Here is a 27,987-nt window from a genome sequence, read left to right as displayed (position 1 = left end):
TGAACTTCACTTAGCCTGGGAGAAGTTGCTGGCCGTGGCCCTGGAGCGTGCACTGGCCATGGCAGCAATACGAGCCCTGGCTGCCATTCTTGCTTGGGCTCTCTCTTCCTCGTCTCTCAAAGCTTCTTCATACCAGGATGGGAAGGCACTGGGCACTGTATCATAAACCTTGGCTAAAAACTCCAGGATATTCATCTTGCTGATTTCAGCGTGGGCTCTTGGACCCCACAGGAACTCATAGCGTGGGGGATCGCTGTTGGCCACCTGGCGGTACTCCAGGTACTTTAGCTGCACCAAATCTTCAGTGATGACCTTCTTGGGATCCCCATAGATGAAGTGCTTCCTTTCAGCATGTATACCCATCATATTCAGCACTTCCCAGATCTCCTCTTCAGGGGCACAGTTGCCCTTCATGAAGATCACACCCAGCACGATCATCAGGAGCCCGGTCTTGGGCAAGTTCTCTCCTTCATTCATCGTTCCATTGAAGGTGAGGTCTAGTTTGCTGACAAGGGCATAGCAGTGCCTGGTAGGATCCACTTCCTTCAAATCAAGACCAAAGGCCAGCTCCATGTGCTTAGAGGCTCTCTTGAGGATCTCATTGAAATGACACTTGTACTTTTTGATAACAAACTTCAGCATGTCTGCCTCAGTAATTGGCTCTTTTTTTTGATACTTCTGCAGCAGGAACTGCACCAACAAAACCACCTTCTTGTGTAAAGGATCTCTGCGTGAGTCCTCAGTGCCCTTGGAGGATTTTGAGCTTTCCTTCTTTTGGCTGTTGGTACCTTCATCTGAATTGGTGCATGAAACAGCTGCACTAGCATTGGTGGTTCCCTGAGGTTCCTCAGGAGTGCTAGATGTCCCAGCAGCAGGCATATTCTGAGGCCTGTCCTCAAAGAGAGGATAGACAGAGGAAGGGGACTCTCCTGCTGCTGCTGCTGCTGCTGCCCCAGTGGCCTGAGCATCCTCCAGACCCTGGGTCTCAGCACGGGCCTGGCGGCGTTTCTCACGGGCACGGAGCTTACTCTTCTGACCTCGAGGCATGATGACTCTGGTCAGGGACTGCAGGCAGTTGTTCACTCTTCCAAGGTTGATGAGAGGTCACCGAAGAAGACAGAGGAAGAGATGGTGTGTATAGCCTCGATAGGGAGATTCTTCTACCTTGGCTCCAAGAAAAGCTGCCTCTGCTTTTCCCCTTAAGGGTACTGTTTTAGGAACCCACGAGACAGCAGCCGGCAGGACTCTGTGGAGCGCCTCTAATCTGCGGGAGCTTGTCACCTCAGTTCTAACCCAGGATACTAAACTTGACTCCTGACCAGTCCTTTGACTCCTCCCTCTGCTGATTTGAGGCTACCCCTTCAGACCAAGGACTCCCATCCCACAAATTCTGCAGGCGGAAGTGGAGGAGGGGTTGGGCATAACAGCCACGCTTGAGCCCCTTGGGGCCGACAGTAGGGTTGGGTCATGTCGGTACAGGGCGGGGCTCTGTGGGGCCGCTTCACTTCTGGGAGGAGTGTATCCCTTCAGTTCTAACAAAGATTACTCACCTCGACACCTCTCCAATCCTGGGACTCCTCCGTCTGCTGATACGAGGCCACACCTCTCAGACCGAAGCCTCAGGCTCTATAGCTGGTGTGACAGAAGTTAGGGAGAGCGCTTCCGGCCACGCCCACCTGGGCTTCCCAGCGTTATAGCAGAGGTGGTGTTCTGGGGGCCTCCCTCTCTCTTCTGGGAGGCGGAGGAGTCATGCAGAACTCACACTGGGGTCTTACCTGAGTCCTGACAGGGCCCGGGGCTTCTTCCTCTGCTGAGATGAGTCAGCTGGCCTCAGACCAAGTTCTCATTTCCCTCAGAACCCCCAGTTGGAAGTAAGGGGGAACCTGAGCCTAGCAGCTGTGTTTGGGGTCTCCCAAGACTGACAGTAGGGGGGCTCTTTGTGGCCTCTTATTTTGGAGTGGGTTCTCCCCTCTGTCACCCTTCAGTGTCTTACCTTGATGCCTTGTAGGTGCTGGGCTACTTTTCTGCTGACACGGCACCAAACCCATCAGGTAAGGCATAAATCTGTAAATAATTTAAGGAGAATTGACATCTGTACAATATTCTACTCACCATGAATAAACATAATATGTTGCTGTATTTGAGACTTCTTTTACCTAAATCGATCAGTAATTTTTTATATTTGCTTCCATAAAGATCATGTGCATTTTTGTTAGTTCTCTTTTTAGGTATATTTTGGATATCGCTGCTGTTTTGAATGGTGTATTTTCCATTACATATTCTAATTAGTTACTTATTTTGTGTGATAAGAGTCCTCCTTTTGGTATAGTGATCTTCTACACCAGCTTTCTGAAGTTCCTTATACATTTGAATATTTGGCAGCCAATTTCTTTGGAGTTTTTAATTAGAGGATCGTATTACCTCTTTTCATTATTCATGACTTTTATTTTGGTATTGCTGTGTATGGCTGTATACTGGCTATGCAATCCAGTCCAGGTTTGAACAGCAAAGTTGGTACCATACCTCCGTGTCCTCTTCTGGACTTTATTGGGAATGTTTCTAACATTTCACACTTATATATGTTTGCTGTTGATTTAACAATATGGAAATTCCATTCTAATGTAAGTTTTCTAAAAGTTATTACCATGAACAGGTGTTGAGTTTTTATCAATTTCTTTACTCCCACACATGATCAAATGCTTTCTCTTCTCTGTCTGTTAACATAGTGAATTCCAATACTACTCTTTGTTAGGAAAACCATTCCAGAGGTGACGCTGCAATTCTATTAGGAGATACATAATGTCTGTAGTTTCCTTTGTGGTGATGTTGTCAGTCATCGAGGATCATCACTGTCATCCATTAATCCATTAGGGCTGCTGAGTTGTAATTCTCTAATTCTATCATTCCTTCTCAAGATTATTAGCTGAAATATATCTATAGGTAGAACCTTCTGTTATCCTCCCTTTTGTTTTCTTGAGGTGAGCCTTACAAGGCCCTGTTTTACTGCCTAGAAAGATAGATAGATAGGTAAAGAAAGCTAAGTCTCTCTTTGTCTAATCAATATCAGAACAGTCTTTAGCCCAAAATTGTTTCATATTTTTTATAATTTTAAATAACAAAAAAATCTTGCTTGAGAACAAAACCAGTTAATAACTGGTTGAATAATTCATCTGTCATTAATTACTATTAATGAGCAGCATTGGAATAATCAATGTTCAGGCCCTAGAATTTATCACATGACATATTATTTGTGCCTACAGATGGTTATAATTTTGGAAGACATAGAAAATTTTCCTATGATTTATTCAAAGCCAGCTTTCTTTGAAGGGATATAGTTTCTCTGTTCTTTCTATATAGCTATCCAGTCGTTATGCTAGTTGAGTTTTACTTTTTTCTTTATAAATTCCAATGTGGATATGGCAAGTAGTGTAAGTGTTATTACTATTTTAGTTTATGCATATGTAGACATAAAAACAAATTGTGGCACTCTGTCCTCTGGGTTCACAAATTTATTCAATATAGGGCTGTCCTAATGGACTTCATATAAGGACTCCATTAATGTGGTCAATGCAAAAATATCTGATTTGTTTGAATAAATATGCTAATATGTTGCCTCAGTTTATTAAAATAATTTTTCCAACTTCTCATTTCACTTGTTAGTAAATTAAATGTTTAGATTTTTGAATGAATATTTACTTCTTGAGTAGGTAACATTGTTGGTTGTTTCTAAGTTAATAAGCCTGGAAATATAGAATGTTATAGAGCAAAGACACTCAAACTGTGGGTAAGGAGTCTTAGGTTATAAACTAACTGTTACAACTATTTGAGTTCTTTATCTATTATAACCTCCTTCTCCCCCTGTGCTTCCGCCCATCCTGCTTCCCCCTGAATGGTATAATAATGCCTTCTCAAGCAGAAGTCATTTAGAGTGATTCAGCCCCTAATAATAACTTGAGCCTTTCAATGGCTGAAGACTTTGTTCCCCTTTACTTTCTGTTTCAGTTCGACTTGAACAAATTGTCCACACTTAAATCTGCTGTGTCCAGTACCATTTCAACCCTTTCAATGGCCACACTGCCAATGAAGGACTGAATTTCTGAAAGCTTCCTCATCCCCACGCCTCATTCTCTAAAACATCAGCTCCAGCCAGGATAATGATATTAAGGAGGAACAAGACATGTTAGTGATCAAGGCCATTTTAGAGGAATGGGTGCACTGTCTTCAGTGAGCCCAATACCTGTGACACCATGCTTAGACTGACATAGCCAGGAGTCACTTTGTCAGCTTAAGAGAACTCTGCTTTTGAATACATAACTTCGCCCCTTGCCAGGCAACCAAAATAACTGAGTAGAGAGTTTATTTAAGAAATAGAAAATGTTAATATGGCCTAGTAAATGGAAGATAAGGAAGTGTCCAAGGGTACATGTTACTGAGTTAGGGCCAGGACTAAGGTGAGGTGAGTGATAAAATAAATAAATTTTCTTTATTTTAAATAATGAAATAAATAAATGCAAATAAATACAAAGTTTTAAATAAAGACAGGATCTGACGCTGCACTTGTATGATGCTGAGAGTGAGTGCCTCACTTGTTTAACCCTATTTTTAGCCAGTGGATGGTGTTTTTATTTAAAAGTGTGATATTTTCTTATCATGGATTTTGGCATTTATTTTGACTTTTTAAAATATTGAATTGAGACATAATTTATCTTGATTACTGAGATTTTTTTGGTTCCCCCCTTACCTTAAATTTTTTTTTTTTAATAAATTTATTTATTTATTTATTTATTTTATTTTTGGCTGTGTTGGGTCTTCGTTTCTGTGCGAGAGCTTTCTCTAGTTGTGGCAAGTGGGGGCCACTCTTCATCGCGGTGTGCGGGCCTCTCACTATCGCAGCCTCTCTTGTTGCGGAGCACAGGCTCCCGACGCCCAGGCTCAGTAGCTGTGGCTCACGGGCCCAGTTGCTCTGCGGTATGTGGGATCCTCCCAGACCAGGGCTCGAACCCGTGTCCCCTGCATTGGCAGGCGGACTCTCAACCACTGCACCACCAGGGAAGCCCTACCTTAAATTTTGAACTCAAGGTGAAGGCCTGACTTGTCTCACCCTAGCCCCAGTCCTGGTAGGTCTTTAGTGTTTAATATTAATCCTGGCCTCACACTTTTAAGAGCATCATTACTTAATTATACCTTGCCTTGTTTTAAATTTTAGGCATCATTTCACTGTCTGCTTTTGTGATCTTGAGCAGTAAAACTACCCTATATGAGACTCCATTAAAAAAAAAAAAAGGTTTAGAGTAGATAATAAAGATATTCTTTTTACTGAGTTGGTGGGATGATTAAATAAAAGTATATATGAGAAAATACTTTGTAAACTTTACAAATTATTAGTTGTTTAGAAATATTTATTGGGTTGAAACTTTGAGAAAGTCCTAAAAATCAGTCTTGATCCATCCTTTGAGATACCCAGTGGATTAATTTTCCATTGCTGCATAGCGAGTTATCACAGACTCAGTGGCTTAAGATAACACCCACTTATTATCTCCCAGTTCTGTTGGTGAGTAGTCTAGATGCAGTTCATTTGTGTTCTCTGCTCAGGTCCTCACTCTCAAGGTATCTTATTGGCTGAGCTGTGTTCTTATTAGGAGGCTCTGGGCAAGGATCCACTTCAAGGATTCAGGTTGTTGGCAGAATGAAGTTCCTTGTGATTGTGGAACTGAGGTCTCCATTTCCTTGCTTGCTGTCAGACAGGGGCCATTCTTAGCTCCTAGAAGTTGATTGCATTCCTTGCCGCATGGCCCTCTCCATTTTCAAAGCCCACAGTGAAGAATCTCCTTCATGTAGAATCCCCAGAACTTTGAATCCATTTCACCAGGAAGACAGAGTCTTGCCCCTTTTAAGGGCTCACTTGATTAGGTCAGGTCCACCAAAGATAATCTCCCTTTCTTAAAGTCAGCTGTGCCATGTAACATAACCTAATCATGGAAGCAATATTCCATCATATTCACAGGTCCCTCCTGCACTCAGTGGGAGGGGATTAAACAGGAGTTTGAGCCATGTAGGGTAAGCTTAAAATTCTGCCTGTCACAACTAGAAGAAAATAAATGATTGCAGAATTTCTGACCACAGTGGTAGCTGGAACTCCCAAGTTGCATATGCTATACTAAATTTAGAATGAAGGGTTTTAAAGTCTCTAATGCTATGGGTTGTGTTTTTGCTTTTTTTTTTTTTTAAACACTTGTTCCTGATGGCCGTTAGCAAATACCAAATACTGGGGTATTTGGAACATTTAAAATCTGATCATTTAAGAGGTTTTGGTTTTTTGTTCATTTGTTTTCTTATTATTTTCACTCTTAGTGGAATGTTAGAACTAACCCTCTCAGTATATATCAATGTATGTGCACTCATGGGGCAGGCAAGAAGGCATGGGAAGACAAGTTATCAACTACTACAAGATAAGTGAGAAGTACCCTAAGAAAGAAGTGGTTGTGACTGGAAAACTTTAATTAGCCTAGTGTCCTACACTGTTTTAAATCTAAAGTGTGACTGAATTATGGAATGGGGCACATGGGTTCCCCCACCCCATTCTCTAAAACATCTGTTATTGAGCCACAGAGATATGAGGGGAAATAGTAAGGAGGGAGGACAAATATTTTAAAGTAAAAATAATAATAACTACTTATTTGTTGAGGACCCATTATGTTCAAGGAAGTGTGCTATGTCCATTATAGTACTTCACCTGTGGTGTAGGTTTTATTTATTGGATTATACAGGCAAAGGAACTGAGGCTTTTAAGATTAAGAAGCTTTCATTCATCCATTTAGTTTTTATTTACTAAACCAGGAACTTGACCACAGTCATGAAGATACCAAAGGCTTAGACTAAACAAGAGATAGAGAAAAGGGGTGTCAGCGAAGTTTTTTTTTTTTTTTCCTGGTCAGAAGTGGCAAAGATTCCTTGACAGTAGATAAGCAACTTTATTTAGTTTTATGTGTTGCATTCAACCCTGTTCATTACTTTCTGTCTTAGCCTTTTCTTTGTTTTTTTCTTTGTAATATTACTCATAATTTTGATAAGCAAAATGATGGTTAAAAATTGGTCTCAACTATAAACGAGTATTAAAGTCATTATAAGGAAAAAATTAACATCGTATTTATTATAAGGACATTGTTCACTATAATATCATCTTAAGCATTCAGTTGAAAAGAGCTTTAAGGAAATATGCTCTTAGTTTAGCTCTTTTATTTAAGAGAAACTATGTTGTTTTAAAATTTATTTATTTATTTGTTTGTTTATTTATTTTTGACTGTGTTGGGTCTTTGTTGCTGCACGTGGGCTTTCTCTAGCTGCAGCAAGCGGGGGCTACTCTTCATTGTGGTGCACAGGCTTCTCATTGCAGTGGCTTCTCTTGTTGTGGAGCACAAGCTCTAGGAGAGTGGGCTTCAGTAGTTGTGGCGCACGGGCTTCAGTAGTTGTGTCTCGCGGGCTCTAGAGTGCAGGCTCAGTAGTTGTGGCGCATGGGCTTAGTTGCTCCACGGCATGTGGGATCTTCCTGGACCAGGGCTCGAACCCGTGTCCCCTGCATTGGCAGGTGGATTCTTAACCACTGTGCCACCAGGGAAGCCCTATGTTGTTTTTAATCTGGTGGACAATTAGATGTCGGTTTTTACTGAAGTCAAAAGTAGAATCTCAAAGTCAGATTTATGTATTCTTAGAGCAAGTGAACATGTTCTTTTTTTTTTTTTTTTTTGGCTGCATTGGGTTTTCGTTGCTGCACGTGGGCTTTCTCTAGTCGCTGTGAGCGGGGGCTACTCTGCGTTGCAGTGAGCAGGCTTCTCATTGCGGTGGCTTCTCTCGTTGCGGAGCACAGGCTCGAGGCGTGCGGGTTTCAGTAGTTGTGCCATGTGGGCCCTAGAGCGCACGGGCTTCAGTAGTTGTGGCATGCAGGCCCTAGAGCGTGCAGGCTTCAGTAGTTGCAGTGCGTGGGCTCAGTAGTTGCGGCACATGGGCTCAGTAGTTGCGGCTCGCAGGCTCTAGAGTGCAGGCTCAGTAGTTGTGGCACACGGGCTTAGTTGCTTCGCAGCATGTAGGATCCTCCCAGATCAGGGATGGAACCCGTGTCATGTCCCCTGCATTGGCAGGCAGATTCTTAACCAAGCAGGTGAACATGTTCTGATTCTATGCACTTTGAATACCAAGTTGACCTCATATATTTTGTTCCCACTTTAATATTTTTCTGAATGTAAAACATTGTCATCCTTAATGCAGCAGTAAGTTATTGATAAGTAATTCAACCATGCACTGTGCTGGGAGCTGAGGAGAAAATGGTGAGCAAAATGTGAGCAGACCCTGCCTTCCTAGAACTTATCGTCTAGTGGGAATGACAGATGTAAATCCAATAGATACGTATATACATTTATTACAAACTGTTAAACATTACAAAGGAAAAGGACAGAGAGATAAAATAGTGGAATACTATCTGATTCAATAAGTTTGGGAAGGCTGTCCTGAAGAATTAGTATCTTAACCTAGAAAAAAGGATGAATGTGAGTTAGGTTAACAAGGGTGGGGTGAGGTTTGGAAAGTGTTCCTTATGGGAACCGCCTGTACAGAGGTCTGATTGAATAATAAAGTTGGCGGACTGGAAGAAGACCACTCAGTGGACTGGAAGGAAGACCACTTTAGCTTGAGTGTGAAAGTCAATGGGTAGAGTGTAGTAAAAGAGTTTGGGTGTCTTCTTAGATGCAAAATGAAACAACTAAAAGTTTTAAAGCAGGCGAATGACCTGCTCAGATATGCATTTTGTAAAGATCACTGTGGCTGCAGTGTAAAAAAAAAAAGGGAAACAAAGCAAAACAAACAAAAAACACATAGGAAAAAGAATTCCAGATACTTGTACAGTATTCCAGGATTGTGACATCAGAGATGGAGAAATTTGGACAGATTAGAAAGTTGTGTATAGATAGAATTTGCAAGACTCATGTGCTAGTTTGCACATGGATGGTGTAGGAGAACATAGTGTCAAAAATGCCTGCTTATATCCATGGCCTGTGCAACTGCATTCACAGTTGCATCACCTACTGAGATTGGGAATTCTGCAAGTGTACAATTTACCAAGAGTAGGACTGATAAGAATGGATGTAATTTGGAGGTATGGTTGTGAGTTCAATTTAAAGAGGGTTGTGTTTGAAGCACTTTTAATAAATATGCAGGTGAAGATATCAGGTAAGCAGAAATATATATGAAGCTGAATATTAGAGGAGAGGCCTGGGCTTAAGATGCACATCTGAAATCATGAGCAGGTATTTGAAAATGGAAGCAATGAACATGAATGAGATTGGCAAGGAAGAGCATACAGAGTGAAATAAAAAATATGTAGGCAACCCAACATTTTAAAAATGGGCAGCGAAGCGTAGGAGAATTAGAATATATAGAAAACAATTTAATCACCCATAATTCTGTTGCATATATATAAAAATTATCAATGTTTTGGTGCCAGAGCTTGCCATTCCTATGAATATCCAATAAACGTTTTTACTTTTAATCAGTAGAGATAGCAATTTCTTATTCAGTGTTGATGAATAAATTAATCCACTCATAACATTGTTGAACTATAAGCATAATAAAGTAATGAATAAAGAAATAAATACATTCTATAAAGAGTTAAACCCATATACTCAGTAACTCTAGTTATGACATCTAGAGAATTTGGTGAACTTCAGTTCTATACTGTATTTGCTTCAGAAAAACCTCATTATCACCAGTTGAAAAACAGCACAAAGCATATGTTCTATTGATGGCAGCATTGTGTTCCTATGTGAAGGACAACTCATTAAATGTACATTATGATGGCAAAGTAGAAAAACTCATTATCGGCTTTTCCTAGACTGAGTCATTTGTGTTCCTATTAAAATGAATATTAACTGTTTTTTTTCTAATTTGATTTCAATTTAAACAGCTTTTTAAAATGTCAATACATTTTTTAATGCAACTAAAATTCATTTAAAAGAAAAGAAAATGATTGTGTGCATTGTACTTATATGTAAATGTGAAACTGATGGCAAAGCATATTGTGATTAATATGTGATATTTGGTATTTACATTAGAGAGGTCCTTTTCTATTTTCAGTGGTACATAGTTTATGGGGTCTGTTGCAATCATTATGTATAATGTAAGACACCAGCTGAGCCTTAGGATGAATATGATATTTAAAAATTTATTTTTTCAGAATGAATCAATAAGCTTTGAAGTAATTAACTTCTTCATGGCTTAGAGTCATGCTTTTCCAAAACTTAAGAAACTCTCCAGAATTATTAAATTTCAGGTTCCATTGCATCTAAATTTAATGTTGTGATGACTATTGAGATGTGTACATTTATTGTCATTCTAAGGAAGTTGTTTATAAAGGATATTGGGCTTTTAAATAAAAATAAGTATTTCCTATTAAACTTTAGTTTTAATCTAGGTCTTTAAACATGAGTTTCATGTTAGCAACTGGATAGTTTTTCTAAACTCAGTTTTCATGGCTTGACATTTTTAAATGTGTAGAGGATTTCACTAAACAATAAGAAATCTCTGATATATTCATGACAGTGAAGTATAGGATATATAGATAATAAAATATATACAGAGAAGTATATAATACAGAGCTAATATATGAAAAAATCAAAAATGGTTTTAACAAACTCTTCCCTTTTATACTTCTACTATGCCAGACCATTTACTATTTGAATGAAACTAGTTTTTGTTTCCTTTTCCTAGTTCTTGGACTGATGACTGGATAAATAGCCCAAAGACAAACACCAAGAAAGAAAGGTCATGTAGCAGTGACCAAGCCATAGCTGAATTAGACACATCAAGTTCAAACAAAAACATCATGGAGAAATAAAATAGAAGAAAACCAAATAAAACAAAACAACATACATATTTTATGAAACACAACCCTGGTGCAAGCATATCAATTGTAATAGCAATCTATTCTTTGACAAGATCTATTTTGGACCATTTGCACCATTGTGTAGCAATAAACTCACAATTGAGCATATCCATAATAGCAGTGTTACAATAGAAATTTAGAAAAAAAGTTTTTCCATTTAAAATTTTTACTTGGTTTTTGTAAAGAGGAAATGCTTTTTTTTTAGTGGAAGACTCTGTACAAGAGCTATATTATTGAAATAGTGAAAGGCAGGTTTTTTGTAAGGAGAAAATTTGATATTGCTGAAAACTGCCTCTAAATAAAGAAGAAAAAAATGACTTATATTACTTTAGTGTTTTCAGACACAGCATTTGATCGTCTCAATGCTGAAATGTGTGGGTATATATTATTGTTTTTCCCATCTCATGGATGAGAAAGCAAACTGAGGCACAGTTATTTATTTGAATTGTATAGAACATACATTTCACAGAGCATAGTGGTAAAAATTTGAATATTTTACCATTCTCTCCTCCTATTCCCAGGAACCAATTGCTCTAAATTAGAAAGATATCTTTTCTGGGAGAATTTTCTTCTTGGTGACACTTTGTTTAAAATGCTGTAAAAAAAAAAAAAAAAAAAGAAAGTAATAAAAAAGAGGTAGAGGAATGTAGTGAACAGTAATAGTAGTAAAACTTCTAGTAATAGCCAAGTCAACAGTAAATATAGTAACCAACTCAAGACACCATGAGATGACGGTGATGAGGAGAATGTATCAGAAAGTTCCTAGATGAATCTTCTTTCCTGTGCTTATTGAACTGTTGACCACTCCTTGTGTACAACTGGTTAGGGGTCTAAATGATGCTTGCATGTGCCTGGTAACTTATAATAGACATTAAAAAATATTTGGTGAATGTCATGATGAACATATTGTTGATGGTAGAAAATAATTTAAATTTATGTGTATTTCAACATATATAACAACATATTGATAGTGTGATAATTGAAATTTTTATGCATTTTAATATGAATGCTTAGTAATTTTGCATAAATAATTTTTGTAGGGAATGTTATTTTCAAGTAATTTCATGTTGCTTAAAGTTTCAGTTTAACAATTCTAGCAATGAATCTAATGTATTCAGTACCTTGCCTGAGTAGATATGGAACCAGATTTTGCCCTGGAAGAGCTATACTTGTGTAGTTCTTTAAATAGTTTGTTGAGTCAGTTAGCTATTGTCACAATCGTGTTGTAATTTTAAGAAGCCCAAATTCAATACATATAGCAAGTATTTATTTCTCCCTCATGCTTCTGCAAGTTTGCTGATATTTTGTGATCTTGGCTGAGTTTGTTTGGGCTTGGATCCAAGCTGAAGCTAGGATCCAAGTCGGCTACATGTGTCTGTCATCCTCTTTGCTCCAGGGGCTACTTGTAGCCTCTTCTTCTCATAGCAATGATGCAATATGCATGCATGAGAACAAGTTCTAGGCCACAGTCATATAAGCACATTTGAAGTCTCAATTTGTCATGTCCACTAATATCCTATTGGCAAAAGCAAGTCATATGGCCAAACCCAACATCAGCGTATCGTGGATGTATACTCTTCTCATCCAGGTCGGGGCGGAGAAGGTGGGGAGTGAATATTTACTCAACCGTAGTCTAATCTACCATCCATACCTTAATCAAAATGCAATCTGCCTTTGAGTTTTTATTGTGGATCCCCAGAACACAAACTATTTTCTACTTCTTGTTACACAAAGAAAATAGTACAGTAACTAAAAGTGTTTTAAGGTCAGCAGATCTTTAAGACTTTATTTGTTCATAAATAATGCAAAAACTTGAGTGTATGTTACACCACAGGCCTATGTAATCAAAGCTCTCTCACATATATACAGAGATTTTGCTTATTATCCGTTTTTTTGAAATTCTTTGTCAACATTTGTAAAAGGTGGGGAGGACTCGCTAGATGCTTGGACTTTCATATTAATGTTTAGAAACAAGAAGGCATAAAATGTAATCCACTGCCTCAGTGTAATATTCAAAATTATTGTATTTTTAATTAGAGATTTGTCAGGGAAATGCAAAAATAGAATTCAAACTGCAGATTTGTTGATTGTGCTTAATAAAGACTTGGGATTTTTGAATAAGCTAAAGATTGGCAGTTTTCTTACTAGGGCTGTCATTGCTTAGAAGCAAACATTTGGTAATCCCAGTTCTGTGATGGAGACTGAGTTATCATGATGTTTTCTGTGAGGACACAATGAAATTTGATTTACTTCTTTATATTTTGAAAGCCACTGGAAACCATGAGGCTTCCCTCACTATCATGGCCTTTATTGGGTTGCTTAACTTGGCCACTTGCTTATATTTTATCTTTTTAAGTTTCAAAATATGAAGGTTTCTGAAAATCACCTGATGTTTTATATCAAAAAAAAGAGAGAGAGAGAGAGAATTCCATCATTCCTAAAGCTCATCATACTGTTATTATACTTAACTTTATTTGTAAAAAGAGCTGCTGTTTTTTGTCATGAAGATTGCCTTTGGCAGTTGAATCACTTTATTCTGCATAATGAAAATGATTTTTCTGACAGTACAGGTACTACTCCTGGCTGAGTGAGTACATGGAGAACTGAGTGGGCCACAAGAGACACCTCTGGGTTGACACTTAGGGAGAAAGTGTCTACATGTCACTGGTCCTCCTCTGAATAGTTAATGAGGAGCTTTCAAGTAACATCCTTTGGAACATCTGTCTCAGGAATCATAAAACTTCTTGATCTTTCTCTCTTCCTGATAAAAATACATAAAATAATATAGTAATAAATAATGAAGTAATATATCATTAATATAGGTATAAATCTGCCCTCAGTAGTTATTTGTTGAATGGTTGAATGACATTTTTTTTTTTTTAAAGATTGATTGATTGATTGATTGATTGATTGCTATGTTGGGTCTTCGTTTCTGTGCTAGGGCTTTCTCTAGTTGCGGCAAGCGGGGGCCACTCTTCATCGCGGTGCGCGAGCCTCTCACTACTGTGGCCTCTCCCGTTGCGGAGCACAGGCTCCAGACGCGCAGGCTCAGCAGTTGTGGCTCACGGGCCCAGTTGCTCCGCGGCATGTGGGATCCTCCCAGACCAGGGCTCGAACCCGTGTCCCCTGCATTAGCAGGCAGACCCTCAACCACTGCGCCACCAGGGAAGCCTGAATGACATTTTGTCTATGAATACTTTATACATGTATCTGTTTACTCATAAGCACATATAAACATTAAAAATTTCTGGTCAAAATTATATGAATTCATAGTTAACAGTATGTTGAAGTGAGGACCAGCTAAGTAATTTGCCAGTGAAAAATGAAAATGTAGGGCTTCCTTGGTGGTGCAGTGGTTAAGAATCCGCCTGCCAATGCAGGGGACACGGGTTCGAGCCCTGGTCTGGGAAGATCCCACATGCCGCGGGGCAACTGGGCCCGTGAGCCACAACTACTGAGCCTGCGTGTCTGGAGCCTGTGCTCCGCAACAAGAGAGGCCACGACAGTGAGAGGCCCGCGCACCGCGATGAAGAGTGGCCCCCACTTGCCGCAACTAGAGAAAGTCCTCGCACAGAAATGAAGACCCAACACAGCCAAAAATAAATAAATAAAAAATAAATAAATTTATAAAAAAAAAAAAAAAAAAAAGAATCCGCCTGCCAGTGCAAGGGACATGGGTTCGAGCCCTGGTCCGGGAAGATCCCACATGCCGTGGAGCAACTAGGCCCATGCACCACAACTACTGAGCCTGCGCTCTCGAGCCCGTGAGCCACAGCTACTGAGCCCGTGTGCCACAACTACTGAAGCCTGCACGTCTAGAGCCCGTGCTTCGCAACAAGAGAAGCCACCGCAATGGGAAGCCCGCCGGCACCGCAACAAAGAGTAGCCTCTGCTCGCCGCAACTAGAGAAAGCCTGCGTGCAGCAACGAAGACCCCACGCAGCCAAAAATAATAAATAAATTAAATAAATCAATAAAAAAAAATGAAAATATAGAGCCCCTTGTTCAAAAATTACTGAGGGTTTCTAGATGGTGACAACAGAGCATTGAAGCCAGCATGGGGACTTCTAAGCGTGGGCCCCTTTTTGACTTCAAAGGTAGCATGTCCATGAACTGGTTCTGATTGAAGTATGTTCTATGTATAGAATGCCCTTTCTTTCATATGACAAAAATAATATATCATTGTCTTTGGGAAGCTTAGCAGTATGAATCTCTTTTAGCCTATGTATATGTATTTGCATATATATGTAATAGATACGAATACACACATATTATATATTATGTCATACATAATATTTCAACATGGAGAGTCTACTTTATATAATTATATTACTATTATTTATTTGAGTTATGTAGTCAAAGCATTTGATAGGAGGTCTATAGTATCCTGTCCTATATTTTTCCTCTCAGGATCTTATCCGATTCCTATGTTGAAGAGGGGTGAAGATCAGCATTCCCCACAACTTTCAGGGTCAAACTTAAATTCTGAGTATGTGGCTTACCCTTTCCTTTTTTCTTTTTCTTTGGTTTTTTAAAAAAATTATTTATTTATTTGGCTGCGTTGGGTCTTCGTTGCTGCGCGTGGGCTTTTCTCTAGTTGCTGCAAGTGGGGGTTACTCTTCGTTGCGGTGTGCGGGCTTCTCATTGCGGCGGCTTCTCTTTCTGCCGAGCATGGGCTCTAGGTGTGCGGGCTTCAATAGTTGTGGTACACGGGCTCAGTAGTTGTGGCTTGTGGGCTCTAGAGCACAGGCTCAGTAGTTGTGGCATATGGGCTTAGTTGCTCCACGGCATGTGGGATCTTCCCGGACCAGGGCTCGAACCCGTGTCCCCTGCATTGGCAGGCGGATTCTTAACCACTGTGCTACCAGGGAAGTCCCAAGTGTGTGGCTTATCCTTCATTCTCTGAAATTTCCTCCCATTTAAGAGGCTTCTGACATTTGAAGGCCAGAGTGTTTCAGTTATTTGAGATGTCTCAGAAGAGCATCACAGTTTTCTTCTACTCTTTCAATTCCCTTTCTGAATAGAAAGGATTCTAGGTAGAAGTATGCTAGAAAGCCGTTCCCCATCAATCATCTAATAATAACAACAACAACAACAAACATTTTTAAGCACCTGATATATGCCAGTCTCTTTATATTTGTTTCTAATTCTTGTTACTATCCAAGGTAATAGCATTACCCCGATTTCATAGATTTTGAAAACAACGCTCGGATGGGCTTTTATTATACTGCATTACTTAATTCAGAAGAGATAGAACCACGATGCAACTCTAGATCTGTTCAATATAAATTCCCACATTGCCCTATACTTGCTTATACCACATTGCCAGAAGATGTGCTTAAGGTCAGGAAAGCTACTCTGGGGACAGGAGGAAGGCCAGTCTGGGACACTAAGTATCCAACATAGAGATACAGTGTTCAATTTGTTTCCACAGTTGACCACCATCACTTCTTTCCCTTTTTGTACACATACCATCAAGAGATGGAGTCAACTTCCTCTCAAGCTGAGTCTGAGCTGGCTTTGTGATTTACTTTGACCAGTAGGATATGGCAGGTATGACACTGTGTGAGTTCCAGGCCTAACTTTGAAGAGGCATCTTCTGCTTTCTCTTTACAGGGAGCCAGCCTCCATGATGTAAAGAAGCTGAGATCAGAAAACTGATATATGAGACAGCATATGAGGATAGAGAGGACCAGCCATGTAAGTGAAGCCTTCTTGTATGTCCCAGACTAGCTCAACCACCAGTCAAATGCAGCTGAGTGAGTGACTTCAGCCATTGTTATATGTAACAGAAGAACTGCCCAGCCAAGCCCTGCCTGAATTCCTGACCTAGAAAATTTTAAGAAATGAAGAAATGATACATTGCTGTTTTTTTAAGCAACTAACTGATTTGTTTTATAGCAATAGACACTGAAACACAGGGAAGCTTGGGGGCTATCATGTTTTAGCATAGCTGGCAATTTCAACAGCTACAAAGCCCTGGCTGACTATCTTGAATAGAGGTATGCTTGGGCAAAAATGTGTTCTAAGACTCCATGGGAGTTCTACTATAATTGCTTAGGTCTCCTTTGGGAGAAAGTCTATCTGCAGAAGTTTTGATGTCACTTAATTCTGCATCAGAGCAGCCCATGAATACCCTTAATTGCTGGAGGAATGAAATACATAAGGAAGAATACCCTGCTTGCCTTAGGATTAAATCCATCAATGCTGTTTCCTTTCCAAGATGTCAAAGTCATTACGTCTCTGTATTCTGTTCTCTTTGTCATGGTTTCTGCTCTCGTGAGAAAAAAAAAAAAGATTTAAGATAATTTATATTAAAAAATGAACTTTCCATGGAGGATACAGCTGAAATTCAGCCCTGTTCATGACTTTTTCAAATTCCTAAGTTTACTTGGGTGTCAGTCCTCTTTGATCATATTTTGCATCTACAACAGAACACTTGGGGATAAGTACTTGATAACTTTAATATGGCCTCAAACTTTGACATAAAAGGCACAATAATATCTTGAAAAAGTTTTCAATATTAATTTCATTTGGTGGGGAATTATGTGATGAAGGCAGGCACATTTGATCAAGATTTAACCATTTTCAGTAGAATGCAGTCAACTTTTTCTGTTGCATAAAGTTGAGAACCTCATTCAGAAGATAAAATTAGAAGCCTCAGCTTTCTAAGTCATGATTATAAGGAAACTAATTGCTAAGTAAAAGCTTGCTACATACATGGAAAGTGTATAAGAGGAGTTTTAAAGAGCCATTCCTGTTACATATTTTATTTGATAACTAAAATTTTCACTAGTATCTTAAAGGAAAAAAAAACTTCTTTGAAAGCGAGAGTATTTTTTTTCTGCAGTACATCATATTTTGTTATCCAAAAATAGTTGCCCCTTCACTTAAATAGATATTATTTGACATTAATAACAACAGTACCTTGGTTTTCTCACTTAGTACAGTCGTCCCTTGGTATCCACAAGGGACTGGTTCCTGGACCCCCATGGATACCAAAATTCTCAGATGCTTAAGTTCCTTATATAAAATGGCATAGTGTTTGCATATAACCTACGCATATCCTCCTGTAAACTTTAAATCATCTCTAGACCACTTATAATGTCTAATACAATGTAAATGCTATGTAAATAGTTGCTGGTGTGCTGCAAATTTAAGTTTTGCTTTTTGGAGCTTTCTGGAATTAAAAAAAAAAAATTTTTGACTTGAGGTTGGTTGAATCCATGGATACAGAACCTGCAGACACGGAGGGCTGACTGTATCTTTATGCGATGGTAAAGCATAATGAGTGGTTTGAAGCTTATGTCTTATAAGGTTTTCCAATTACCAGAGTTTTTCTCTGGCTTTAAATGCTTCCACAACAGTCACACAGTCAGTAGGATCATAATAATTTTAATTAATGTTCCTAACAGTTCTGTCCAAATGAGCCATATTAATTATGTCACACAGAACAAGACCAGAAAAAAATTACAGCATAATGCTCTCCAGAAAAATAAGCAACAACACGAACAACAAGACTCAGCAACTTCAGTGAAAACATTACAACCTCCTTTGGCCTCTGGATTATAATAGCAATAGCACCCCTTTTGCCTAGCGCATCAAAAAGCAACAGCTCTATTTGCTGTTTAAGGCCTTAAATATCCCTACTCCTATGAAATCTCCTTCTGACCAGCATAATCTCACAGCTCCAGATATGCCTGCCTCCTCATCCTGGCTGTGCAGCATGCTTACTCCCACCTCTGTGCCTGTTCTCAGATTGTTTCTTCTCGGAGGCATACTGCCTCTCTACTAAGTCATGTCAGTTTATTTGTTGGTTTCAGATCAAACCTTACATTCCTTATAGCCTTCCCTACCCACTGCGCCTTGTACTGAAGTCTAGTTATAGTTCATTTACTTATCCATCAAGTCATCAAATACATATTGAGCCCTCCAAGCTGCCAGGCATTCTGCTTAGTGCTGAAGGTGTAGAAATGGAATACACTCTTCCATTTCTCAGGTTGCTAATAATCTCTCTATGGGAATAGGTAAATAGAAAGAAGAATGCTTGGAGAGAGTGATTTGATGGAGATATTTACAGAGAGCTAAAGTGGTACATTTTAGAAATACCTAACTCATGAGGTGAGAAGAGGGGCAGATGTAACCCTAGGGAGACTGTCATTGTGAGAATTGAAAAATAAGCCAAACAGAGAAGGTAGGTGAGGTCATTTTGGGAAGAGGGAACAACTTGAGCAAAAATGGTATTTCCTGCATGCCTATATCTGGCTGTATTTTAATTCAGGGATTTAATATTTTTCCCTTGACCAGGTATAAATAACCTTCCTATCCTAGTCTTTTTGCCTTATTTTTTGAATCTGCTCTTTGCTGTTTTATCTTCCAAACCATGTAAGAGTTAAATATAAGTAGGATGTAGTTCAGTAATCAAAAGTGAAAATAAATAAGGAATAACCAAGTAACAAAAAAGAGAGAAAACCCACAAAATAGGATTTACAGACATCAAACTACATGTATTGTGATAAATGTAATTGGACTAAAGTCTTCTAGTTGGATAAAAAAGCAAAACTAAGAATATTTTTAGTTTAATGAGACAAACTGAAACAAGATAGTATAACTAAGGAAATGTTTTAAGTTAAATTGTTCCAATTCAGTTGATCCCTTTTTTAGATAAACCCTGAAATCCAGTAATGGGTTCAGAGGAGCCTGAATATAATCCGTGTTTCATTAAATATTTTTGAGTTCTTAGCATGTGATAGGCACTACACCAGACACTGGTGATTGTTTTAGTTATTATTGCTGCATAACAAATGACCACAAAGTTAGCAGCTTAAAACAACTCCTATTTATTATCTCATAGATTCCATGGATCAGGAGTTTGGACACAGATTAGCTGGATCCTCGGCTCAGGGTTTCACAGGGCTGCAGTCAAGGCTGTTTTCCCGTCTGGAACCTGGAGTCCTCTTCTAAGCCCTTGTGATTGTGGGTAGAATTCAGTTTATTGTGGTGTGGGACTGAGGACCCCATTTTCTGGCTGGCTATTAGTTGTAGCCTGTAGTTATCTCCTAGAGACTGCCTTCACAGGCCCTCTCACCAGCCCTCTCACAACATGGAAGCTTACTTCTTCAAGGCCAGCAGGAGAATCCATCATTCCAGTCTGTAAAGACAGAATCTTATATAATGTAGCTCTATCACAAGAGTGCCTATTCCTTCACCTTTGCCATATACTATTGCCTAGCTTCAAGTCATTAAGTTCCACTCACACTTAAGTAGAAGGCATTATACAAGGGCAGGACCCATTGAGGGTAACCTTAGAGTGTGTCTGCTACAGGGCGCAAGGCAAATCCAGATTTTGGGGGCCTAATACTTATTAAATATGGGAGCCCTCTTGAAGAAAATAAAAATAGTATAAATTTATGAATATAGGTCAAGCAAGTACCTCTGAAGCTTACACTTCACTGGTGTCACTGGTGTCACGGTCACTCAACCTACACTTGAGATACAGTAACTTTATTGATCTTATATTCCAAAGAGAGCCACACAAATTAAACAAATAAACAAATAGAATATATTGAAAAATTATAATACGGGGAAAAGTGAATGCTATGAGAATAATGGGGGTGCGTGTGTGTATGGCAACACTGAATCAGAGAAAGCCTCTCTCTGTAAGTATCTGCCATTTAAGTCAAGACCTGAGGACAAGAAAGAGTTGGGCAAAAACCTTCCAGGCACAGGAAAAAGCGTACGTAAACTTCCTGAAGCTGGAAGGGGGCATGCGGTATTCAAGAAACAGAATAACCAGTGTGTTTTCCATTGTGTTTAAAAAGAAAAAAAATCAGTTCTTGAAGCTTTCTAGGTAAGAGGTATGAGAACTTGTCTTTTTGTTCATTATTTACAGTTTGTGAAAACTGTTCTGGGCTGCACACAAGCATGGGCATTCAACTAACATCTATTTACTGATTTGATTATGGGTAAAATTTAATATAGCAAGATCCCAGAAATATAATGGGCACTGATGCCTACAATATGAAATATGTCACCCACATTTAACCTTTTAATTGGTAATGGTTATTTTTGGGGTGGGGTCTGATTACTCCAAGAACTAAATTATTCAAATAATGGCTTTTTCTAACCACAGTCATATCAAAGATGAGAAAAAATACAAAGATCCAGCTCCTTGCTCACTTTGAAGTATATTTTTAATTTTCCTTTTGATTCTTTTAGTCTTACTAGTGATTCATAAGCCAAGAAGCAAATCGATAACTCTTCAAGGAAGACTGAGTTTATGGGAAAATCTCTGCTCAAAAAAATAATTTGTTCATTCAGGCGAGAGTGTTCTTTTCTGCCAACACCGAATTTTCAAGAAAGATTCTCTGTTAAAATGATGCCTAACAGAAAACACTTCATAACTCACTTCCTATGTACAATAAATCTATTGTAATCCTCTTTATGATGCAGCCTGGGAGTTTCCGAAGGTCCCTGGCTCCTCTGAAGAGCACTGTAGCCCCAGTAAAGTGTTATATGTCCACTCAGAGCTTCACAGTAGAAAACACAGGGAAAGTGAGAATTCAGAAACCAAGCTTTACCTCAGAAAAACTCTGTACTACATTAAGTAAGTTATCAAGAACTTGGAGGCAACAGAATTGCTTTGGTGCTCTACTGAAAAGGAATTTTCAGAAGTTCCAGTGCTTGGATGACTCAGAAAATTTGCCATGGAAAAAGAACTTTGCAATTGAATGTTTATCTATTACGCTTTTTGCCAAATCTAAGTTTATGTTCTTTTGTCAGTTTCTTTTGGTGGAGCACCATGAGACTTGTCAAAAGTGAAAACAACAGATATTTATTAGAGCACATTTGAACGTATATGGCCATGCTAACAACGTTTTAATGAGCTGGAGATTATGTTTCTCACTTACAGGATCACTAAGGCAGATACAGAGGTGAACACACAGACACAGCTCCCATAATGTAATGACACTGGTCTTGATCCCACAACTACTTGAGATCTATCGAATCCTTAGTGTTCACACTGTGGTTGATGAATCAGTCTTCTCTTGCCTTGACTCCTCACTCTGAGAAGGCAACATACTGCATAATTTGAGGCTCTCCTCTTACAAGGAATCAAAGTTTTAGCATTTCAGAGCCAGAAAGTACTTGTGGGACCCTTGAGGTGGCAGGACGTTAATGGGGAGGGTATCGTCTTTGGAACCAAGAAACTTGGGTTTAAGTCCAGGCTGGGAAACTCACCAGTAGTATGTTAGTCAAGTCAATCACATTCACAGAGTAAGAATCTCAGTTTTATCATCTGTAAAATAACGATATCAATACCTGTTATAGGAAATACACTTTTTAAAAAGTAAAAACATTGCTTCTTTATGTATGTATTTTGTTTGTATGTACATGTACACCTATGCATATGCTTAAGTGTGCTTGTGTCTTTGTCCTTGTAAAGCAGGCAAGGATTGTTCTGAGATTTGGAGGAAGATATTTAGGTCTGCAAGGAGCCTTGCTGGAAGCATTGGATATCAAATTGCAGGTGGAACAAATCATGTGGCCACATAATACTAGTCCAACTTTTATTATGGAATAAATAGTTTTCCCTGTGCAGCCTCTTTAGTATGTTTTGTGTGCAGAACCTGACTTTGGCAGTTCCCACCTGCTCACAATTACCCCACTGGGTTTAAGAAGTGAGCACAGAGGACTCTAGTGCATCTCCCGGGGAAAAGAGGACAAAATGGGAGGGTGTCTCTACAGTGTCTGGCTCATCCTGTGCTTTCAACACTGATTAATGTGTACAATTTTCTTTTAATTCACTGGTGATAAATCTCTGATTTTACACTCCTACTCTGAGTATATTCTAGAGGGAATTTTTGCTTAGCCAAAACAACACAACTTACAGAGTTGTTTTGAGGGTCAAACTAGATACTGTTACTTAATAGTCTTAAAAACACAAAATAGAGTTCAAGACAATGCTAATGTACTGACTTAAAATCTGTTCTAACTCCTGTGTTTTAATTTGCCTTTTTGCTTCATTGTTTTATTTTTACAGGTAATAAATGTTAATTCTAAGTTTAAAAAAAAAAAAGAGAAGAAAATATGGAGTAGTAAAAATTTCTACTAAGTTTAAAAAAAAAAAAAAAGAGAAGAAAATATGGAGTAGTAAAAATTTCTTTCTAATTAAAAATCACCACCTAGAGAAAAACACCATTTTTCACGGCATTTGTGTACTTGGATTTTCAACAAATAAAATACTATACATATTAGTCGGAAAAGTTGTATGTGGGTAAAATAGTTTTAGATCATGGCTTGTAATGGTGCATAGTACTCCATTAGAGGGGTGTAACATAATTCCCTTACCCATTCCCCCTTTATTGACTATTTACATTGTTTCCATTTTTTTTTTTTTTTACAATTTTAAGCAATGCTATAAGAACCTTTGTGCCTATGTCTATATATATGTAATCACACATATACATATATTATGAAATAATTTAAATATAGTTTGACAGTTACATCCAAGAAGTTGTCAGTGATTAATGCCTATTTCCCAACATTCAAGTCCACATTGGCTATTCTTTTTTTAATCATTGGCAATTTGATCAGCTGAAAATTATATTTTATGATTGTTTTAAGTGTAAGGCTGTATTTATTTTTTGATAGTTATTGAACACTGATATTATTCCTATTAAACTGTAAATCTCCTATAAGTTTCCAATGAATTTTTCGTTTCAGATATTCTGCTCTATTCCCAATACATAGCAATATACTGGGCAGAAAGTAGCACTCAATAAATATTTATATTTGTTTTCAAAAATTCTTATGTCATTTTTTTTCTATTGGAGAATTTATAGTTTTCTGTTAATTATCAAGAGATATTAATATATTAACATAAGTATAATGTATATCATGTTTTCATATAATTAATATATTAACCCTTTATTATATGTATGATTATATATATATGTGTGTATACACCTACTAAAATATGTACCTTCTGTACCTACTATATACCTCCTATACTATAAAATACATAGTGTTTTTTCATTTGGCACTTCCCTTCTAACTTACATATTAGGTTCTTGCCAAAATTTTTAATTTATTATTCAAAACTTTTTGAAAATATATCAGTCTTTTATGTTATTATAATGCTTTAAAAAGTTTTTTCAAACCCCAAATTATATAACTGTGTGTCTATGTTTTAGTCTACTAGTTTGTACAAGTTAACTTTTTATATTAAAAGAAATCCATCTGGTACTCTTCTAAGATGTGAGGAGGGTTTTGAGTTAAGGAGAAACTTATCTTTTGTCTTTTTACTTCCCACAGCAAGAGCACACCTGCCCCTTGGCCCTGAAGAGCATGCAGACCATTAGCAGCAATGAAGCTAGCTTGTTTTCACCAAAGGTAAGAAAAAACCTGCTGGAATTCACTATATGCCCTGGTGCAACAATACTCACCAGCAACCTGGTCTCCTTGTTCTATTTTGACTTCTTGTGACAGTCCGGCAACGAAGGACCATACTGTTGATGGTTATTTTTTGCCTGTTTGATGTTATTTTTTGCCTGTTGGCTTTCTTCTTCTTTGCTGTTATTTCATCTAAAGACTCAGCACTGCTCATTAACATCACTGTATGTTTTTGTTGCCCTCTAGTGGAAAAATAACCCCATCTGCTGCCCAAACCTAGTGAGCAAGTCGTATCACCCCTCTGAATGCACCATGGGAAGAGTGTCACTTCACATATAAACTAGAAAACTGAGCTCTGTCAAGCCCTTTCAGAGTGTCTATGGTTAAGATTGTGGCCCTGTATGCCTCTTAATCAGTAGATATGGCCACCTTTGGTCTGGCTTCTGTTCCCAGAGATAAAGAGAGTAGAGCCCAAGGGTGGTAATAGCAGATATTACAAGGGGACATCCAGGGAAAGCCAAAACACTGAGCCAGATAAGAGACAATATTTGCTTGACATTGGTCGCATGCATTGTACTGCATTGTACTGTGCCCTTGCTATTAAAAAGAAAGGTTATATACTGTTTGATTCCATTTATTAGCATTTATGAAATGACAGAATCATAGAGATAGAAAACATATTAGTGGTTGTTAGAGGTTAGGTACTAGGGACTATGCTACTATAAAGGAGTAACCCAAGGGAGTTCTTTTTTTTTTTTTTTTCAAAAGGGTAGATGACCTCCAACAGAAGTTATGGGGGTAAGACCCCTCCTGGCAGAGCTGTGGCATGGCTGTGGCTGCCACAGAGAGCCAAGGCATGAGCAGCACCCTGCTGAGTCATGGGGGTGATGTTGCTTTCCCAGCAGGTCTGGAGGGCAGAGCATTGAGTCAAAGAGGATTGTTCTCAAGCCTTAACATCTCATGGAGTTTGCCTTGCTAAGTTTTACACTTGTGTGGGACCTGTCACTCCTTTATTCCTTCTTATGTCTCCCTTTTGGAATGGAAATATCTATCCTATGCCTGTTTCATTTAGAAGCACATAACTCGTTTGGTTTTGTAGGTCAGAGCTAGAGAGAAATTTTGCTCAGGATGAATTATAGGGAGTTCCTTTTCAATGATGGAACAGTTTGGTATCTTGATCGTGGTCGTGGTGACATGAATCTATACATGTGATAAAATTGCATAGAACTTCACACGCACATACACACAAACACACATACTAGTGCTTGTAAAGACTGGTGACATCTAAATAAGCTCTGTACTCCTGGTTTTGATATTATACTATAGTTCTATAAGGTGTTACACTGGAGGAAGCTGGATGAAGGGTACATGGGACCTCTCTGTACTATTTTTGCAACTTCCTGTGACCCTATAATTATTTCAAAATAACTTTTTAAAAATCTATGAAAAACCTCCTTCTAATGAATAGTGATATTTTGAGTAGTTATTTCCAGCTTTGTAAATGAGAAGAGATAGTTTTTTTACATAGTCTGAGGCAGAGGATAAACCAAATACCCCAGCACCTGCAGGGTAAAGAGAAAGCACTAGCTTTTCCCAGTATCCTGCATGCCTTAAAAACAAATTCAACTCCAAGACTAGAAGTCAGTGAACCTTTGATATTCAGTTCACTTTTTACATCATCTGTGTTATGGACTGAATAACACAGTGTCCCCGCAAATTTGTGTGTTGAAACTCTAACCCCCAGTGTGATGGTATTTGGAAGTAGGGCCTTTGGGAGGTAATTAGGTTAGATGAAGTCTTGAGGGTGGGGCTCCCATAATGGGATTAGTGTCCTTTTAGAAAGAGGAAGAGAGACCAGAGAGCTCCCCACCCCCCTGCCATGTGAGGATACAGCAAGAAGGCAGTCATCTACAAGCCAGGAAAAGGGCCCTTGCTAGGGAATTAAGTTGGCCAGCACCTTGATCTTAGAATTCCCAGCCTCCAGGCTGTGAGAAATAAATTCCTGTAGTTTAAGCCACTCAGTCTATGGTATTTTGTTATGGCAGCTTGAGCAGACTAATACAATCTAGGAAACACTCCTGAAATCTCTAGCCTAAATAAGTGATTTTTTCTTTATTCTCCCATAAGACTTTGTTCTTTGCTATTCAATACACTGTGATGGTATTTCTTTCTTTACATGTTTGATATTCCACTGGATTGAAAACAAGGGAGGATTCTACTCATCTTCCTCTCCCCCATGATATGGCATGCCTGGAAAGTGTAGATACTGTCTTAGTCCCTTCAGGCTACTGTAACATAATACTATAGCCTGGGTGACTTATAAAGAACAGATATTTATTTCCCACAGTTGTGGAGGCTGGGAAGTCTAAGGTCAAGTGCCAGCAGAATCAGTGTCTGGTGAGAGCCCACTTTCTAGAAGGTTGTTTTTTTGCTCTAACTTCACATGGCAGAAGGGGTGAGGGAGATCTCTGGGGCCTCTTTTATATGAATACTAAGTCCATCTATGAGGGGACCTAATCATTTCCCAGTGGCCCCATCTCCTAATACCATCACCTTGAGGGATAGGATTTTAACATATGAATTTGGGAAGGGACACAAACATTTAGTCTATAGAAGGTACTAATAAAATCCTATAGGAAAGAGAAAGTCTAGGACAAGCAGCTTTACCTCTAAGGAGATAACGTGGTTGGTTTTATACCATGTCTTGGGCCTACTGAGCTGCAAGGGAGTCTAGGAAATGTAGTCTATACCTGAGAGGCATTATGTCCAGCTCAAATTTTATACATTCCATTCTAGATGGACATGTAATAACATACAACTGTTCATTTTTCTACATTTGAAAATCATTGAAGTATATTTACTCAGTAATATATTTAATCATACTCATTTTTTTATGAGGCTATATTTGAGTTCAATTCCTAGCTGTACAACTTATAAGTATGTTGATCTTGAATCTAAACTTCAGTTGTTTTTCATCCTTAAATGGTTATACTGATACCTTGCAGGATTGCTTTGTGACAATTGTGATAATTAAATGAGATAATACATCGTGACTACTACATGTGGTAATGAATATAAGTTGCTTATCATAGATTCTGTGCTCAAAAATGGTAGCTGTTATTGGTAGATGGTCACATTTCACTGTAATCTTTTAAAATGTGCACTAGATTTCCTTATTTGTAAAACTGTTCCTGTGGCAAATAGGTAACCTGTGTTGCTTGACAAAACTTATGTTTTTGGCTTGCTAGTTTTAGTTGAAGGTTGAGGGTTAAATTCCTCAAACCAATGCAGAAAAAATGACTAATTCACATGTCAGTTACTAGGTGCAGAACAAAATATTCCAGCAATCAGTGTATTTCACATACAGTAAAGACAGCCACATTTGAGAAATATTGTCCGGTAATTTTCAAAGCCTAATATATTCTTAGATTTTATCTACTTGAATATATAAAAGAGGGAGAGAATATATTCTGGGAAATTTTTAAACTCTGCATTAATCATGTTGGTGACTTTGCATTTTGCATTTTTGTAAATATATGAGGTGGATAAAAAGGAAGGAAAAATGTGTACATGTTTAGCATATAACCTATAAATCAGGAGACAAAGAACTGCTATAATATAGTAATGCACATGTGATTACTGTGCTTTAATTAAAATGTGTAT

The 27,987-nt window shown here is 38.4% G+C and overlaps 1 protein-coding gene across 1 annotated transcript in view; it reads right to left on the bottom strand.

Annotated features, from left to right (window-relative positions):
* LOC309652715 (uncharacterized protein) overlaps positions 1-23,025 on the bottom strand; it is a 44,125-nt gene extending 21,100 nt beyond the window's left edge. The window contains exon 1 of the mRNA XM_082446745.1: positions 10-23,025. Within this exon, the coding sequence (XP_082302871.1) occupies positions 10-1,047 (1,038 nt within the window). The 5' untranslated portion in view covers positions 1,048-23,025. The remainder of the gene's footprint in view (positions 1-9) is intronic.
* Positions 23,026-27,987: the final 4,962 nt, after the last annotated feature.

Source organism: Balaenoptera physalus, assembly GCF_965194825.1.
Source record: "Balaenoptera physalus genome assembly, chromosome: X".
Lineage (NCBI taxonomy): Eukaryota > Metazoa > Chordata > Mammalia > Artiodactyla > Balaenopteridae > Balaenoptera > Balaenoptera physalus.
This window is presented reverse-complemented; position numbering and strand designations above follow the sequence as displayed.